This window comes from Accipiter gentilis, chromosome 2, assembly GCF_929443795.1.
Source record: "Accipiter gentilis chromosome 2, bAccGen1.1, whole genome shotgun sequence".
NCBI lineage: Eukaryota > Metazoa > Chordata > Aves > Accipitriformes > Accipitridae > Astur > Astur gentilis.
In genome coordinates, this window is record NC_064881.1 from 23,268,751 (window position 1) to 23,285,497 (window position 16,747).

A 16,747-nucleotide genomic window follows, 5' to 3' on the forward strand; every position below is an offset into this window, starting at 1 on the left:
AAAAGTTCAGGAAAGAAAATGCCTCGCTGTTGGAATAAGTTCTTGTTCACCTTGACGCACTACTCTGCAATTTCCTCAGAAACCTAGGGATCTGAGATAGAAAAGCCAAGGACAACCCAGTTCACCTCCCCAGCCAAGTGTGACCGCTTCCCTTCTATACCAAATCCTTTAGACTTCCAAAGAGACTGCTCTCTTACCCAAGGTGAATGGTCCGTATGTGTTTCTGAATCCCTGCAGCTGTGCTTAGTACCTTCCCACAGTTTTTCCACAGGCATTTGAACATCACCTTCATGGAGTTCTGAAAATTATGAGTAAAGCATTATTAGTTTTATGGAAGATAGAAAGAAAACCAAACCACCCAAACCAGATATACAGTTACAAAACACTGTGAAGGTTCAGAGCCTCTAACTCCAAATTTGTAATGATGTAATAGTCTCTGTCAACAATGTCATCCTACTGAACTCAACAGAATCCCAGCGAAAAGCTGCAGGAGCAGCTTGTGACAAAACTTTACCTCTCCGCTCTTTGGCATGGCTTTTTCACTTACAAGTTCCAGTTTCTGTCTCCCCGCTAAAGGAGGTAGATGATATAAAAACTTCCTACACTTCTTTGGAGCCTTTCAAAGAACAACTGATCAGGACTTCTCATTTAATGCAAGGCATCTTCTCAAATTACGATCTTCCCAAAGCAAGCTCTTACGTATACTTCTGCTGATGAATTTTGCAACACATAAAAAATATTGTGCCAGAAAACCATAGCTTCTGCAATGACAATGTTCACCCATGAGCTGGCAACACCTCCTTTTGTTTTGTTCAGAAGCTGCTGTGACCCTTACATGGGCGAGAGAATGAGAAGCCATCTGGCTGTGTTCAGCATTTCTAAAAGAATATGTGTATAATCTCATTTTAATATGCTTGTTATATTCTTTAATATAACTTCATTGGCCTAAACTGAGTTATCATTGATTTAGAGCACAGCCAACAAGGCTATAACTAGCCCAATCTTCAATATTTTGAAGACTCTGGAGAAAACATCTTAGTTTAAAGCACAGTATGGGGTAACAAACAACACAGAAGGTGTAGAACTGTACAGTTTTTTTAAAAGCTAATTTTACCCCAAAATGAAATCTATTTTGTAAATTCTAAATTAAAAAAAAATCTAAATGATTTGTGCTTCTCAAAAATAATTTTCTCTATTGTTACAGAACACATTATTAAAGAAAACATGAGGAGGAGCTTCAAAATACTGTATTATTATCCTATAATTTCAGTTACATGTAAGATTAGAAGAATATATTCATATAAAGCTCATTTGAAAAGAAAAAAAAAAAAAAAAGGGAACAAGCACATCCTTAGAGTTAAGTCCATGCTTCACTTTTTCTTGAACAAAAGTTGACTTGGTCCTTTCTTTAAATTGGACCCTTTGGAACTGCATGACAGTAGATGGTAAGTTTCAGCATTTGCTAGAAAAATGATGGTTAGAATATAATTTTTAAAGATCTCAGTTGGTGAGCTTTTTAAAATGTAAGTTGATTGTAGTAGCACATTCTCATAGTTACTTGGCAGTCTAATGTCTGTTTGAAAGTATGGATGCTAAGGGCTTCAAGATTTGAGGTACTTGATCATGCTGTTTGTATGAAAACCATCTACTCTGGAATAAATTACACAGAAATTCCCTCTATAATTTTTTGATCTGATAATACAACTACCATTCAAATAGATACAGAACTCTTTTTTCCTAAAATTAAATATAATCTATCTAGCAATTCTGATATGATACATTTCTTACTTTTATTATAGAATACTAAATACTATCATCAGCTCAAAACCCCACAACCAACCACAGCAACAAGATGAAGACCATGCTTATCATGCTAGACATCTTAGGAATTCCGATATGACATCATGAACACCATATGCATCTTTATGAACACAGAATGGTTTAATACCAATCTCTGGTTTGATGGTAAAACCTATCTCCTAGCTCTGCTGTGTTTTTGGCTTTATCGTCAGTGCTAGGAGTCTGCAAAACCCCATGCATTTTAATGTAACCCAATGAAATCTCACTCAGTAGAAATACAGAACATAAACCATGCTTCCATTTCTGACTAGTCCGAAAATTGCCTAATCAGGCTTAATGTTTTATTTAAGAAAATAATGGAACATAAATGGTTTGGTGAGGAGTAACTACATTAGTGGAAACCTTTAAGCAAACAACTTTCTTAATGGGAAGTGGTTGCTAACGTGACATTTTCCAAACATGAAATGGAAGAAACTTTAATGAGTAAAAGTAAAGTTATCAATCACTCTATTTCCAAGTTTATTCCTTCTGATTTTTGCAGCCTGGAAGAAGAAATAACCTGAACATTTTTATTTCAGCTTCTAAAGGTGCAAAGCTGTACTCAGATAAAATACTATGCTGGGGCCAGACTAAAAAAGCCTGCAGGAAATGCAGTTCATTTATAAAACAAAGTTTGGCAGGTAGTGTTATTATTTATCTAAATTAAACATTTGCCATACAGGGCAAAATCCCTGCAAACCGGAACAGATAGTGTAATAGATCTGTGGTGGGTACATAAATAGAAATATTCGAAGACAACTTAGAAAACAATAAAAATGGCAGCTGCAAACCCATCTGTCTCATCACAGCTGAGCAATAAGAGTGATGCTAATAAGCTGAACTTTAACTGAGAAGTAACAGGCAAACCAGCGCACTTCTGCATTCCTACTCCTCCTGTCCCACACCCCTCAAAATCATCTCTGTCTTTAGTTTAACAGTCACCTCTAACTTCTAAATTATTATAGCAAAGGTTTCCTCCAAATATTTTTTTTCCTTTTTAGCAAGAAGCACAAACATTTTACACCCCTCTTCCACAAACAAGGGCAGAACAGCATGGGTCGGCAAATAAGCAACTTCTGGAGCAAAAGGATAAATCTGAGCAGGTTGAAACAATCATTAAAACTTCTTCCTGCTGGTGATGAAGCAATTAACTGTCTCAGACTGAGCCAGAAACAAAGTCACTACGAAGAATAAATTCTCTGTTTTCTCTCCTTACAAAAAGCCCTTTTTCATCTTGCTATGTAAAATCTGTCCTGTTGCGTTGGGAGGGAAGGAAACTTGGACTAGTGCCACCTCTTTGTTTTCTTTTTTCTTCGAGAGGAGCTTGCTTGCTAGCATAACGGTGCTTTTTGGGGGTTAGTTTTGGACTTTTTTTTTTTTTACATTGTGTTTTATTTAGTCTGCTTTTGCACTCCTACTAAGGATAAATTTGGCCACTGCTAATACTGTATCAAAAGCCATCAGGTTTGATCTCTCTCTCCTTTTTTCACTCCATATGTTTGCGCAGAGAAAGCTTCACAGTATTAAGGTATCTGACATGCTGTCAGACAAACAGCACTTTCAGGGAACAAGAAGTATTAAGGCCATATCCAGTTTTTGTAATGACATGTAAAGGCTGCCTGTTGCATCCTGCATACAAAGAATTTGCCAAAGTAGGACAGAAATCCCTTGAATGGCCAGAGGCAACACCTTCTGGAAATCACTCTAGTGTTTTCTGAGCAGGAGGCTCTGTAGAACCTCACCATCTGCCAGCAAATATGTGGTGCTGATGGTAGAACGTGTGTGCAGTAGGTGACTAGGTTGAACGAGACATAGTGACTAGGCTAAGTACCTATGTCAACTGGATGCCAACGAGGGATACACATACAGAGCTGTTTGGGTGACCTCTTCCTTTCTCATGGCAAAATAAGTCTAGCAACATCCCACCTGCCCGTGCACATGGAATTTAACATGAGGCTAACCTTTCTCTTCCTAGGAATGGGTTCATCAAAGAGAAGGTTGCTTGTTTCAGCTTCATCAATACCATCATCTGGCTGAGAAGGTGTCCGAAAAGCTTTGAAGCTATCCGCTGACAGAGGTGGAGATGGGGTGGATGGGTTGGACTGGTCGCTGGGAGCGTTCCAGCTCCAGTATCCACTGCTGCTGGTACTAGAAGGCACAAATCCTCCTTCTTTCCAAGATCCATTTAGGGATTCTGTCAAGAACAACAAGAGCCATGATTACAACAGCATCATGTGTTAGGGCTAAGGAGCATTTTTATCCAAGGCTTAGATGCCATGTTGGTAATTAACCTGAAGTTCAATAACGGAAAAAAAAAGCATTGGGTCTAGAGAGGACAACCACATCTATCCCACTGCACACGAATTATATTTTCCACACTTTTCAGTTTTTTAAAAAAAAAACAAATTATTTTTCTATAAAGAAACAATGGGTTTGGAAAAATAACCCATTCCGGAGCACAAACTGCAATAAGCAGTCAGATAATGCATGCATGATTAAGGGAAAACATTCAAATCCATCCTCAACTTTCAACAGGAACACACGACTGTGGTGGGGCATCAAAGCAAGCTCCAAGCCACTGCATGGGCCAACAGGAGATCCTCTGGGAAGGGGACATACACTCCGAGCCCCAGGACACTAAGCAGATCTGCAAAACCATGATTGTCATCCCAGTACTAAAACACCAAAGAAAACCATAATTACACTCTGTCTTCTCACAATCTCCCAGTGCACAATGCCTCTGCCGACTCTGAATCTCTGAATGAGGTGGTATGTATCCTTGGAAGGATATCCCTTTTTCTTCATACAGGTGTATTGTTGGGCATCTGGTTTCAGAAGTGGGATGCACAGACACTGGCACACCTCCACACCTACTCGCTGGAGGACCCCCTCCTCACTGCGGCAGTTCCCCTGACATTAGGTGGTAAGCAGACACTCAGACTAACAGGTTACTCTACAACATGGTGGGTGGGAGTAACGGCATTGCTTTTGCAGCCTGAGGCACGGCTTGAGCCATGCTTCACCTCCTGAGGTCCTCAGGCATTAGACATTGGCGTGTCACTCTTCCCAATCCCTAAAGGGCTTCTGGCAGGAGAGGAGTATGTAGGTCATCGGCTCTGCAAAGGTATGGCCTGAGTGTGTCCAGCAGTGCAACCATGGGCGGCTCTGCCGAAAGCTTCAGGTTCTCCCAGGGCTCGGACACATGTGCAGGGATGGTTTAGGTGCAGCAACTCCTCAAGTCAGGCAATGGAAGCTTTTCCCAATGACACTGTAGGTGCCTCAGAACTGTGCAATACCCAACTTTGGAGCTGGCAAGCAAATAACTCCTTATCTGTTTGTGAAACTCTACAGTGTGAGACAGGAGTCTTTTCAAGCCAGCGCCTGCCTTTAAGAGTTCTGTAGAAGTCAGTCCTTCATTCCTTCTCAATTTCTTACAGATAAATTTAACTAATGACATCAGCAAGAAAATAATGTCTACCACCTGCGACCAAAAGCTTAACCCAAAACCAATGAATTTTTATTTTCTTTCTCCTGATTCAGTTGGTTTTGGATGAAACCCTTAATCATTAACATCAGCTGTTCACAAAACAGAATGCAGTGCTCCATCACGTAAGCACATGCATGAAAATACCCCCGTTGTGTAGGCAGCTGATGGGGGCCACAGAGCATAAATGGAATCAACCCTCCCTCCACCCCCAAATTCCTCTTTGGAAAAGAACATACGCATTTCCAGTAGCTAATAAGTTAACATATGAAAATGTCATGTTTTTGTTCATGGTTACAGCCTTCATGTGACTGGAATGGAGGTGGTTTTTGTTTCTTTTAAGTATTTGTACTTGAGTCTTGCGCCAAAGCCAAGAAGTACATCTGGTATCAACTTGTGACCTTAGCATAGCTTAAAATTTCCATTTCTTCAGAAAACCAAAAGAAACGGCACTCTTTCGACTACTACTTTCTGACACATTTATGGTGGCACTTTGTATTCTCAGGGTTTACAGCTACTCCTCACCTTGCTGAGAAAGAGATGTAAATCAAGAACAATTTTAAAGTAGTATGGAAAAGACTGAATGAGGTTGACAACAGAAAAAAACCAAACACTGGTTCTCATTAATACTAACAAATCTGTCAATGTAAAAAAGTTTAAAATATAAATAAATGCAACTTACTCTTATTTTGGGGCTCTTTTCACATTGCTGGAGTTGCGTGAAAGAGAACCAGACCAAATATTACTCAGCTGCAAGGAAACAAGGGCCAAACTCTGATCCAGTTTACATGGGTGATCATCCCCAGTAATTCCAGCACAGATCAGACTTTAATATTAATGCTGATGTTATTTTTTTTACTTCTAGGCAAAGTTCCATTTATTTAAACAAATGTTCCTGTAATTACACTGCTACTTACTGCCCTTTTTTGGAAAAGCATGTAGAAAGAATTAATCATTAGTACACTTGTAGCTCATATTACTAAGATCAGAGCCTGGACTTACAATACCAAATGAGCTTTAAATTATCAAACCTTTGCACTTCTATTTAAGTCTTTAGTAAGTCTTCACTCAGGCAAAGCTAAGATATTCAGGGAGAAGATGCCCAACAACAGCTTCAAAATGTTGTCTGTGACTACTGAAAACACGTGAATTACTTTTTCAGGCTCATCTTCCCAGATTTCAGGAAACAAGCACACAAGCTACCTGAAGAAACATCAAAGAGCACTCAGACTGCGTGAAGAAATATCAAAGGCAGCTAACAGCTACCATTTACCTATTAGCAATTCAAAAGGACTTGTTTGGAAGATCTTTCCAATTGACAGCTTCGAGCTAACGTGCACTAGGCTCCTGACAAGGGTCAGCTGCTCAAACTATTGAAGGTGGCAGATTCTGCCTTGCCCCACACCAGAGCAGCTCCTCGTGACCAGGGATGCGACGTGGGACATGTGCGTGCCTCAGCTGCTCCAAATCCCTGCCTGACACATCAGCACAAATCCATCTTCATCTGTGGTTTCGGCTGTGAGCTGAGCAGCTGGATAGCAGGTATGCCTTCACCCTTCCATTGGCCTTCCCTGGGGGCTAGCAACTTCCAGCCCTGAGACAAGACAGTCACTAGGGATGTCACTGCCGGAGGTTTCCCGGGGCTCCTCAGAGCAATGCTACTCCATAAATATTTCTGGTTTTCAACACTGGAAAGCACACAAACAGGAGCCATGGGGGGTTCATGGCTATAATTCCAGCTAAATGGGTAAAACTTACATTTTCTGGAAAGAAATGGAAAACCCAGACTATTTGTTCAAAAATCTTTAAAGCTGGGACATTTGATTCAAATTCCTTTTAAGAACATCATTCAGTGGATTGCCCCTGCTTCCATGAAGAAATGCAAAGACTACTTCCCTATTAATTCACATCTGTAAGTATTCCTCAAAGTCCTCCCGTTATTTACAGTAGGAGGGCATCTAGTGCTGTTTAACAGTTACAAGTGAGTAAGAAAAGCCAGAGTCATACAAACAATGCTGAGACATCCTAACAAGGGTGTCCTAATTTAAATTATTCCTTAAAATATAACACCGTTAAAAATTTCTTATAACTCCAGTCAAGCTTGCACAGAATAATTATATTTCATTATTACCACTAACTTTTTAGATTTATTTTTATTTGCCTATCTTCTGCTATACCATGAATGGAGTATTCTTTTAAGGGATTATGGACCTGATGGTAGACCATCAGAGAGTCATAAAGGGCACAGGAATTGAGGGTCTAATCCCACATTGGCAGAAACAGACCTGTCACGGTGCAGACCACTAGTGCACGGCCTCTCAGCCGAGGGCTGTGGTCTGGAAGTGCTTTGCCTCATCATAGTGTTGAGTAAAATCTGATCCGATTTCCACGGGGTGGGGACAAGAACAACTGCTGTCATGTTTACTGCGTATGTGCAAATGCAAATAAGCTGTTTGAAAAATTAGCATTTCAGTGAGGTCAGTAGACCTTCTGCAGCACTCATCTCCACTTATGGAACGGGGCATCTCCCGTTTCATAAACTGGAGCCGCTCTACAGTTACGGAAAAGACTCCTTCTCATTTCTGCCAACGCTGCACCAAAGACCTGGACTAGGTCAGAGCAAAGCTCAGGATGATGCCCAGCATGCACAGGTTGCTGCCCGAAGACAGTCACTCACCCTGCATCCTCCACCACAGCCGTGACTGGAAACAAGCCCCCACCCACACAGCCCTGGCACCCCTCCCTGCAGCCCCTGCCCAGGCACTGCTCTGAAGGCTTACCGTTGGGTCGGACAGGAGGGCTGCGGACCAAGGGGCTGGTGGATAAACTGGTGAGTACCATGGCTGCTGTTACTTTATCCATGTCCAGTTCTTCTGAAGATTTTCTGAAACACAGTGAATGGGAGGCAGGAAACACATCAGCAAATATTTAACTTTTTTCTAGTGGTTTTGTTTTGTTTTTTTTAATACCAGCCCAAACCCTAGGCCAGAACAGTAACGAAAGCAAGGTGCTGAGCAGAGTTCTCAAAGCTTTTGTCTTCTGGCAACCTGAGCATGTCAAGTGGCTACTTTAGGCAAACCATCTCAGTGCAAATAGGAAAAGCAGCAGGAAAAGAGAATTGATCTTCGTACAAAATTGTACAGGATTATTGTGACCCTGCATAAGTTTGACGCTGTTCCCCTTTTCTTTTTCTTCAGTTTTCAGCTATTCATATCCTTAGAGCTAATTGCCTACTTAAGGGTTTTTTTCCCTTGGATGAAGACACAGAGATGCAAAATCCGGTAAGATTACTAGTAGCATTAATAACATACACTGCTCTCTGTAGGGTGAGGAACAACTATGAACTGGAACTAAGGGATGCGATTTTTTTTTGTTGCTTCTGCTTAATGCTATTAACCTTTCTGTACTCTCTCCAAAAGACTGATCCTAAATTTTTGCAGGTCAGATTATAAACCGGTTATTTAAAATAATCAGCAAATTGGCAGAAAAACGGTGCAGGGGAAAAAAAAAAAAAAAAAGAGAAGACTTTTTTTGCAGGTGTGATCAGCACTGGAGCCAGCAGGACAGTGCAGCAGGAAGAGAGGGACCCATCGCTGCCTTAGCTCGGTCTTGCTGGGAACCAGCCCTAAGTCAGAGGACAGGGCATGGGGAAGGGGTAAGAAGGGAGAGGAGGACGGCCAGCTTTCAGGGGAGGGAGGAGAGGATATGGAGAACAATGGATGCCACCAGAAACCAGGCTTCAGTGACCCATCACTCAAGGAGTCATGTTTTTTTTAGACAATGCAGGATTTTCTTTGTCTGTAAAAATGTATATACTATCTTTTTTTTTCCCCCAAAAGTAACTCTATTCTTGACAATGTACAATTTCTGAAGAGTGAATGTACCAAAATAAAACTACTAAACCCACTAGGTTTAGCAGACTTTTGCTTTCCACCCTTGTGGGACAGTGGAATCAAAGCAGACAGCTTCTTGTAAACGTTTGCTTTCAAACATACAACTGATCATCCAAAACCATCTTCTCATTTCCTAGAGATCAAGTTAAATTTGTTCTACAAAAGGACACTTTTCTCCCCTCTATTCTGCATTGTGGGGTTTCTAGAGTTTCCTCTGTGTCTTGCCAGGAGCTCTATTTAACCGATCAGATCAAGTCTTCATTTAAAGCCTAATATGAGAAGTGTTCAGCTACCTTCCATCAACTGTTGATCAGTAAGCCACCAAGAGGAATAGGACATGCTGGCTGCATGTCAGCCAGCCTTTCTAGAATCCCATATTACCCATCAGCTGGAAGGCTCATTAACTGGAAATTGTGCTACAGTCAAAGCTTCTTGATATTTTAGCGAGCAAGCCTTGAACTTGTCCATGAAATAGTTCACAGCTGCTTTCTGGCTGATCCAAGAACCCACACAGATGCCGATGAACACTCTCCCATGCCGCACGACAGCTTAGCTCTCATGACTGTCTTCTGCAACACATCAGTGCCTGGAACTGAAACGCTGATGATGGTTCCTGCTGTGTTCTGATTATATCCATAGAAACGATCCTTTCCTTCAGCCAAGGCTTTTGCAAAGAGCACAGCAGCCATATGGCCATCATCAAGTACTGGAAAGGTCTTGGATGTCTGCTGTAATCAGCTAATACCTGAATCCATCATCCAGCAGGTCCTCTCACCTGAAGAGGAGTATTTGACTCAGAACGCCAAATACCTCTGGACTCAGAAGACCTTTCCCTAGGGATGACATGGAAATGCTACATTTTCTGGAGACCAACACTGCCAGATGATTTTCCAGTTTACCTAATATCTCAGTATGAAAATCCACTCTCTGAGAAGGATTCAGCTGCTCTGTAGTCCACTCCTGCAAGACTACACTGCCTGTCCCTACTGCTTTATTCTGCTGTGGATGAATCACTAATATTTGCACTTCTGCAACATATGAGGAAAAAAATGACCACAGGTCATTCATTATCTCCATGATAACGCTGGAGAAGCTGATCCTTAGTGTTTGCTATCAGCCTTCCAACAAGGCTCTTCTATGTGTGTGGCAACAGGACTAACATGCTCCTGCCCAGGCCCCGGCACAGAATAGCAAAAATCACACTACAGCAGTTGTTGTAAGCGTTTGCCAAGTTGGTGTCAAGATGTCAGAGTCTAGACCCAGAACTAATCCCAAAGTTCCTGCAAATAGTCTGTAGTTTTAACTTCTAGCTCTTCTGTATCAATGTTTTCCTCCACTCACCCCCGCCAGCGACTCAGACTGCTGCTCTGAAAAACTAACATTTGCTCAAAATAATTTTGTCAATAATGCCCCCAGCTGTCGGCATTTTGTGCCTAAGATGAAAGTTTTCACAGGCAGGCAAAGGACAGGAACAGCCATGAGAATCCCTGCCATTTCTAGCCATGCTAAACCATACTCTTGCAATTACTGATATGCTTTTTTATACCTGATCCAATTTAACAGGTTTTCAACATGGAAAGCCCTAATAAATAAAACTTTGGACTTTCTGTCTGCCCATTTTGAATCACAGTCATTTTTACCACTTACCGCTTCTCAGCTGCATCCAGCAAACAAGGAATGCTCCTCTCGTACTTCCCAGCCACAAGAATTTTAGCAGCTACAAGTGCTGGCTTATGTGACTCTGCTCCCTAACACATTTTTACAGTTTGGCTTACAAATGTAAACACACATATTTCATATATCACTCAGCCAGCACCACTGCAGCAACAGCAGTCTTTGAGAGAGAGGCGAAGCATAAAACTGAAGACGGGAACCACTTAAGCCATCTGCATTTAGTCAGCATCACATGTGAGTTGATGCCTCAAGACTGCCCCAGTCTTTCCCAGCTTTCTCTGCTGGAAAGTTGAACCTGCACACAGCTGTTCAACAGTATTTGCACTCAGAGAGGAGAATAACTTGTTTGTTACACATCGACTGTTCACAAACCATTTATTCCACCATTGCTAAGGTGATTTTCTGCAGACTGGTTATAATCCCTGATGCTGCTTATACTGTTTTTAGGTGTAATTAAATCTCAGTCAGTTGTAAGATCATCTCCTACATCAGTTATGAAGATTTCTTCTTTCCTCTAATCCCACACCCCAGTCTTCAAATGCTGTCTCCCAACTTCTGGACGGATATATTTGTGTCAGCCCAGTCTGCACGTGAGACCAAGCAGTTTTGGATCCTTTATTTCAAGTCTTTCTAAATCCAAACACATGCCAATAGCTGAATTACAATGAACCAGCTGAGACATAAGCAGTGGAAGTTAAGAGGACCTGGGGGACAGATCTTTTACCACCACTCCGTGTCTCACAGCTTCATGTCTCCCTGCTTCCTCAGCAGGGAGAATGGTTTCCCTTGATCCCTGCACTACCCTAACCTAGCCAGCCTGGTATTTAAAAACTGTCCTTTTCTTTAATAGCCAAGCTCAAATTAAACTTAGTTACTACCCTCACTCTTGCTCAATCCTTCCTTGGTTTTGCTGATGAATTTACTGCTTTTTTGATAATAATTTAACGGTGTTAAGAAACTACCACATCTTCCTCAGTCTGAGCTCTCTGCAAGGAAACGCTGGGTTTAAGCTCCAAAAGATGAGCAAAAGCAGGTCCAAGACGAGTCCAAGGCTACGCAAGTGTCCCAAATCAACACAACACCCACTCTCCTACTGTCCTGTTTCCCCAGCCAGCTGCTGACTCCCCCTTAGGACCTGTGTTTCCTTATGGGACTGAATCCACCGTTTAAGCTCTTGGTGCAATTCCGCCCTACTAACAACTTTCTGGTGAGGGTATGTCCTCCTGACCTCCCTTCAGGAAAGGTGCACAGGTCCTTTTCTGGCCACTGTCACCTTCACTCTCCCTATTAAGTGTTACTCCCATCTGGACACACCTATACCACACCTCTGGTTTTTCTTCTCTCTATCAGCCACACCATCATCTATGGTTGGAACTATTTTTTCAAACTTTGACTCAAAAAAGTCCTTAGAAATACTGACTTTATTCTACTTTTGAAGTCTGTAGTCTATTCTGTATTATTTGCCTGGCTTAGATCAAAAAGCCTGCAGTTCTTCCTCTTGAAAAGACCACATCTTAGGTCAGTACTTTACCTAAACGTATTTTAAGGGTTCTGGAGAATATTCTTAGAGCAGAGAAACTGGTAGTGATAGCAGGTGTTTTTGATAAAATTGACCTTATTCAAAAGGACAGCTCAGTTCATTTTAAGCAAAGAAAAAATAAAAACCAAACAAATTTATTTTTCCTGCCCACAACTACAAAGCTTTCAGTTAATTCCCTGACCAGCAACCTCCAGCTCCAGCACGTGATGCTCAAAGCAATGAGGCGCGGGTTCACCACACGAAGTGCCCTCCTATGCTCCGGAGCTGCCCCAACACAGCGTGAGCGTGGACCAGGCAGCGTTTCTTCACCAGAGCTCCACTCCTGCCGAGAAGGTGAGACGGGGGAGCGGGGACAGCAGCATCCTGCAGCCAAAAGGACCTGACTGCAGTGGGGTAGAAGCTCCAGCACCAGTAGATGAGCCCATGGACAAGGGAAGGGGAAGGGTATTTCCGATTACTTCAAGTGGAGGTTGGCTACAGAAGTTGATGGTCACAGATCCAGCCTTATTATCCAGAGCCATGTCCCTCTGCTGCTCCAGCAGTGTTGAGCTTGCCTTTCTTTGTCCTACTTTATAAGGAACAACCACCTGAGGCCCATATGCCCTAAATATTCAGATTTATTAAAAGGCTTACATTTTCCTTTGTTTTGGCAGAGATATGTGCTTACCTATTTGCTACTGCTATCATCACCAGAGGGACACAGTAAAAATAAAATAAAATAAAAAGTTTTAACAGGATTGATCAGGAACAGGGGAAGTCAAGCACAAAAATGCTAATATGCTATGTTACCTGGCTACTGACCTCCACCCTAAAACCAGCTTATGACAGTGGTTCACAAAACACCTTGATCTTTTGTTAAGAAAGTACCATATAAATATGCATGCATTAATATGCTACAAAATGACAGTATATTGAAATTGCTCTCTCCCTCCTACACTTGTAAATGCTCATAGAGACCTCCAAAGACTTACTTTGACCACCTGATTATAAACGCATCACACTGATGCTGTCATACTGAGCACTGTATCAATACTGATAGATAAACATGTTGTTACAGGTTTTTGTACACCAAAAATATGATTCATCATATAATGAATCATTGTAATCAGTGCACAGAAGTACTTCTGAAAGAAGGAAAAATCCTAAATTACATTCTACAGGTAAAATAAAAAGATTTTAGGTTTCTTCAATTCATCATTAATGGCAAAGGCAACTTCCTAACAAGGAACCAGCAAGGACAGCCATGCATGTGGCTGTGTCTCCAGATACCTAAAGTAACCACAAACACTCTCCTCTGTCTTGAGCAAAAATCTAAAATACTGTGCAGAAAATTACTATTAATCCATAAAATACTCTACATTTACAACAGTATTTGATTACCATCTAACAACTCAAAATACTGACAGTACAGATAAATAAATGATCTAGCTTGTGGCTGTTATGTCTGGTTGTTAATTACGAAGATGAAAAATTAACACACTTGCCAAAACAAAAGCAAAAATTATAGAGAGAATGATCCATATAAACAGCCCGAGGTCCTCAGCACTCCATGGTAAAAGCTGTAACTTTTCACAATAAAGTAAAAAGCAAAGCAAAGTATTTCCAAAGTTTGTATTAAATCAGTACAATACTATAATGATACATCTGAAAACATAAGGGAGCATTACTATTTACACATTGTCCTGGTTTCGGCTGGAAAAAAGTTAATTTTCTTCTTAGTAGCTGCTATAGTGTTATGTTTTAGATTCAGTAGGAGAAGAATGTTGATAATAGACTGATGTTTTCAGTCAAGGATTTTTCAGCTTCTGATGCCCGGCCAGCAAGAAGGCTGGAGGGGCACAAGAAGTTGGGAGGGTACACAGCCAGGGCAGCTGACCCAAACTGGTCAAAGGGATATTTCATACCATGTGACGTCATGCCCAGTATATAAACTGGGGGGGGAGTTGGCTGGGGGACACTGCAGCTCGGAGATTGGCTGCGCATCGGTCAGCAGGTGGTGAGCAATTGCACTGTGCATCCCTTGTTTTGTTTTGTTATTATTATTATCATATTATTATTGTTTTCCCTTCCTTTTCTGTTCTATTAAATTATCTTTATCTCAACCCACGAGTTTTTCTCCCCCCCCAATTCTCTCCCCTGTCCCACTGAGGGCAGGGAGTGAGTGAGCAGCTGTGTGGTGCTTAGCTGCCGGCTGGGGGTTAACCACAACACACATCTAAAAAGAGAACTGGTGTTTGCCATCTGAAGCAGAGATACAGTACTATGATGCACTAATACTAATTAGAAGCTAGGGATTTCAGCCATTGCTCATCATGGCCAAACATAAAATTAACCTTTTCCACACTAACTTTGTGACATTTGCAGACTCGTTCATACACAGACAAAGAAAGGCCAGTTATTCTGTCTCTGCTGTCCTTGCTATATGCAAGCAATTTTTTTGGATAGTGACAGCTACTAGAAATTAATTACGATCAATATCTTTACTATACAAACATAGGAACTTTTCTTCTAAAAAACACATATACCTGAACTTCTCAAGGTAAAAAGGAAATTGCATGAAAGGCCACTTCAAAGCTCTCCACCTCCTCCTGGCCAAGCTGATAGATTTTGCAACTCAATTATTCAAAGGACCCTTGGAAATCTGGCTGGTGTGTTAGATCCCAAGAGGAGTTGATAGAGTCCTCAGTAATGCAGATACTGACTTTCTATCTGGACCATAATGGTTTAAAGACAACAAAAAGTCTCTGCAAATTAGTCGTATCAGATGGGAGATAGTCACAGAGTGGTTTCTCAGCATCCTGGAATAGAAAATGCATTTAATAGAAAAACTGAAGAGAAAGCAGCGTGTAATGCAGGTGTGTTTCTCAAAGTCTTTTATTTTTCCTCGCGTCAGACAATGCATTTTTCCCCTGCTCCTCAAAAAGAGAACTCTGTAAAAAGAGGTATTTCTCTGGGCATTATTGCTAAAAGCACTAAAACTTGACAGGAAATAACCTATTTGTTGCTACAACCATTCAACAGATTTAGCTAACCAAGAAAACGCAGCATTTCCTTCCAAAGGCTGGCTGATGTACTCTCCTATACATGGGGGTCTCACCTGTCTCTCCCTCTGCCATTCCCTGCCTCCTCCTGAAGCCCCTGGAGGGCAGATGGCTTCCCAAGCCAGGCATGTCCCCGGGAGCACCTGGAGCCACCTTTCCCGGTGCCCCTCTCCTCCCTACGGGGTTACAACCCAGTGATGCTGCCCTGTCTGCTCTGTAGGCTACCACCACACCAGACCTCTTCAGGGAGTGCTGGCAGAGCTGCACCAGCAACAAAAAGGATGCAAAATTACAGCAATTTCTGCTGTCTGGTGCAAACACATCCCACGGACACGCTCTGCTGCCACCCACCCCTCTGCAGCCCAGTGGCAAGAATAGCTGCTTTGCCCTCTAAGACTCCCCAGAAAAGTTTGCTTAAGGCAAAGCCTGCAAAACAGATGGACAATGTCTTTTTCACAGAAGCTTTTTTATCACCACTTCTTAAGCAACTCGCCTGCCTTCCTTAAAGGCAATTGAAATTTCAAACCTATCCAAATGGGAACAGGATTGAACTCTAGGTCTCGCTCTCTGAGTTACAAAATACAGGATAGAGTGTGCTGGGGACACGGAGGGAGGGAGAGGATGGGTAGTAAAACACTGCTCTCCTTACTGGTCAGTGATAAGATCTACAGTTTTTAAATGCTCTGCATAAATGGGAACAGTTAAGCAAGTCAAATTCAACACTGGGAGATAAGCTGCAGTTTACAGGAACAATTTATTCTATATATTGAAAAAGTTAATCCAATGAATAATTTTTACTTTTCAAACAGCTGCGACACATCAGGAGAACTTATCTGGCAAACAGCCCTGGGGGCAACGACAGAAGCTGAAGTAGGAATATGACATAGAAATTGTCTGCTTCAAAACAGAGCAATCAAATAAATGGTAATCACTCGATAGATTATGAGTGCAATGCAAAAATTAAATTCAGAAAGGAATAACAGAACCTGCAGAGAACCGTTATCCCTTACGGTCACCCACAAACCTTGAAGATTTTCTGTTCCATCTCCTCTACTTTAAATGCCATTTCCTGACGTGATAAATAACTCAGTCTCTACAAGTCTTAATAGCACCCTGAAGCAAAACCCCAATTATTCCAAATATCATCCAATACATTCATGTTCATCTCTCTTCTGCCTTTGCCTTAGCTACTGTTTTAGCTTGTTTACAAGGCACACCCCCTCTCGTAAATGGGATCGTTTCAACAGGGTACTGTGTACAGAAAGGAAATTTCAGA

The 16,747-nt window shown here is 41.6% G+C and overlaps 1 protein-coding gene across 3 annotated transcripts in view; it reads right to left on the reverse strand.

The window, feature by feature from the left end:
• ZNF704 (zinc finger protein 704) overlaps positions 1-16,747 on the reverse strand; it is a 97,613-nt gene that overhangs the window by 17,571 nt on the left and 63,295 nt on the right. For all 3 annotated transcript variants that reach the window (XM_049823130.1, XM_049823120.1, XM_049823111.1), the window contains exons 3-5: positions 8,104-8,207; positions 3,801-4,033; positions 198-298 (exon numbers count right to left, since the gene is read on the reverse strand). In XM_049823130.1, coding sequence (XP_049679087.1) covers positions 198-298; positions 3,801-4,033; positions 8,104-8,207 — 438 coding nt within the window. The remainder of the gene's footprint in view (positions 1-197; positions 299-3,800; positions 4,034-8,103; positions 8,208-16,747) is intronic.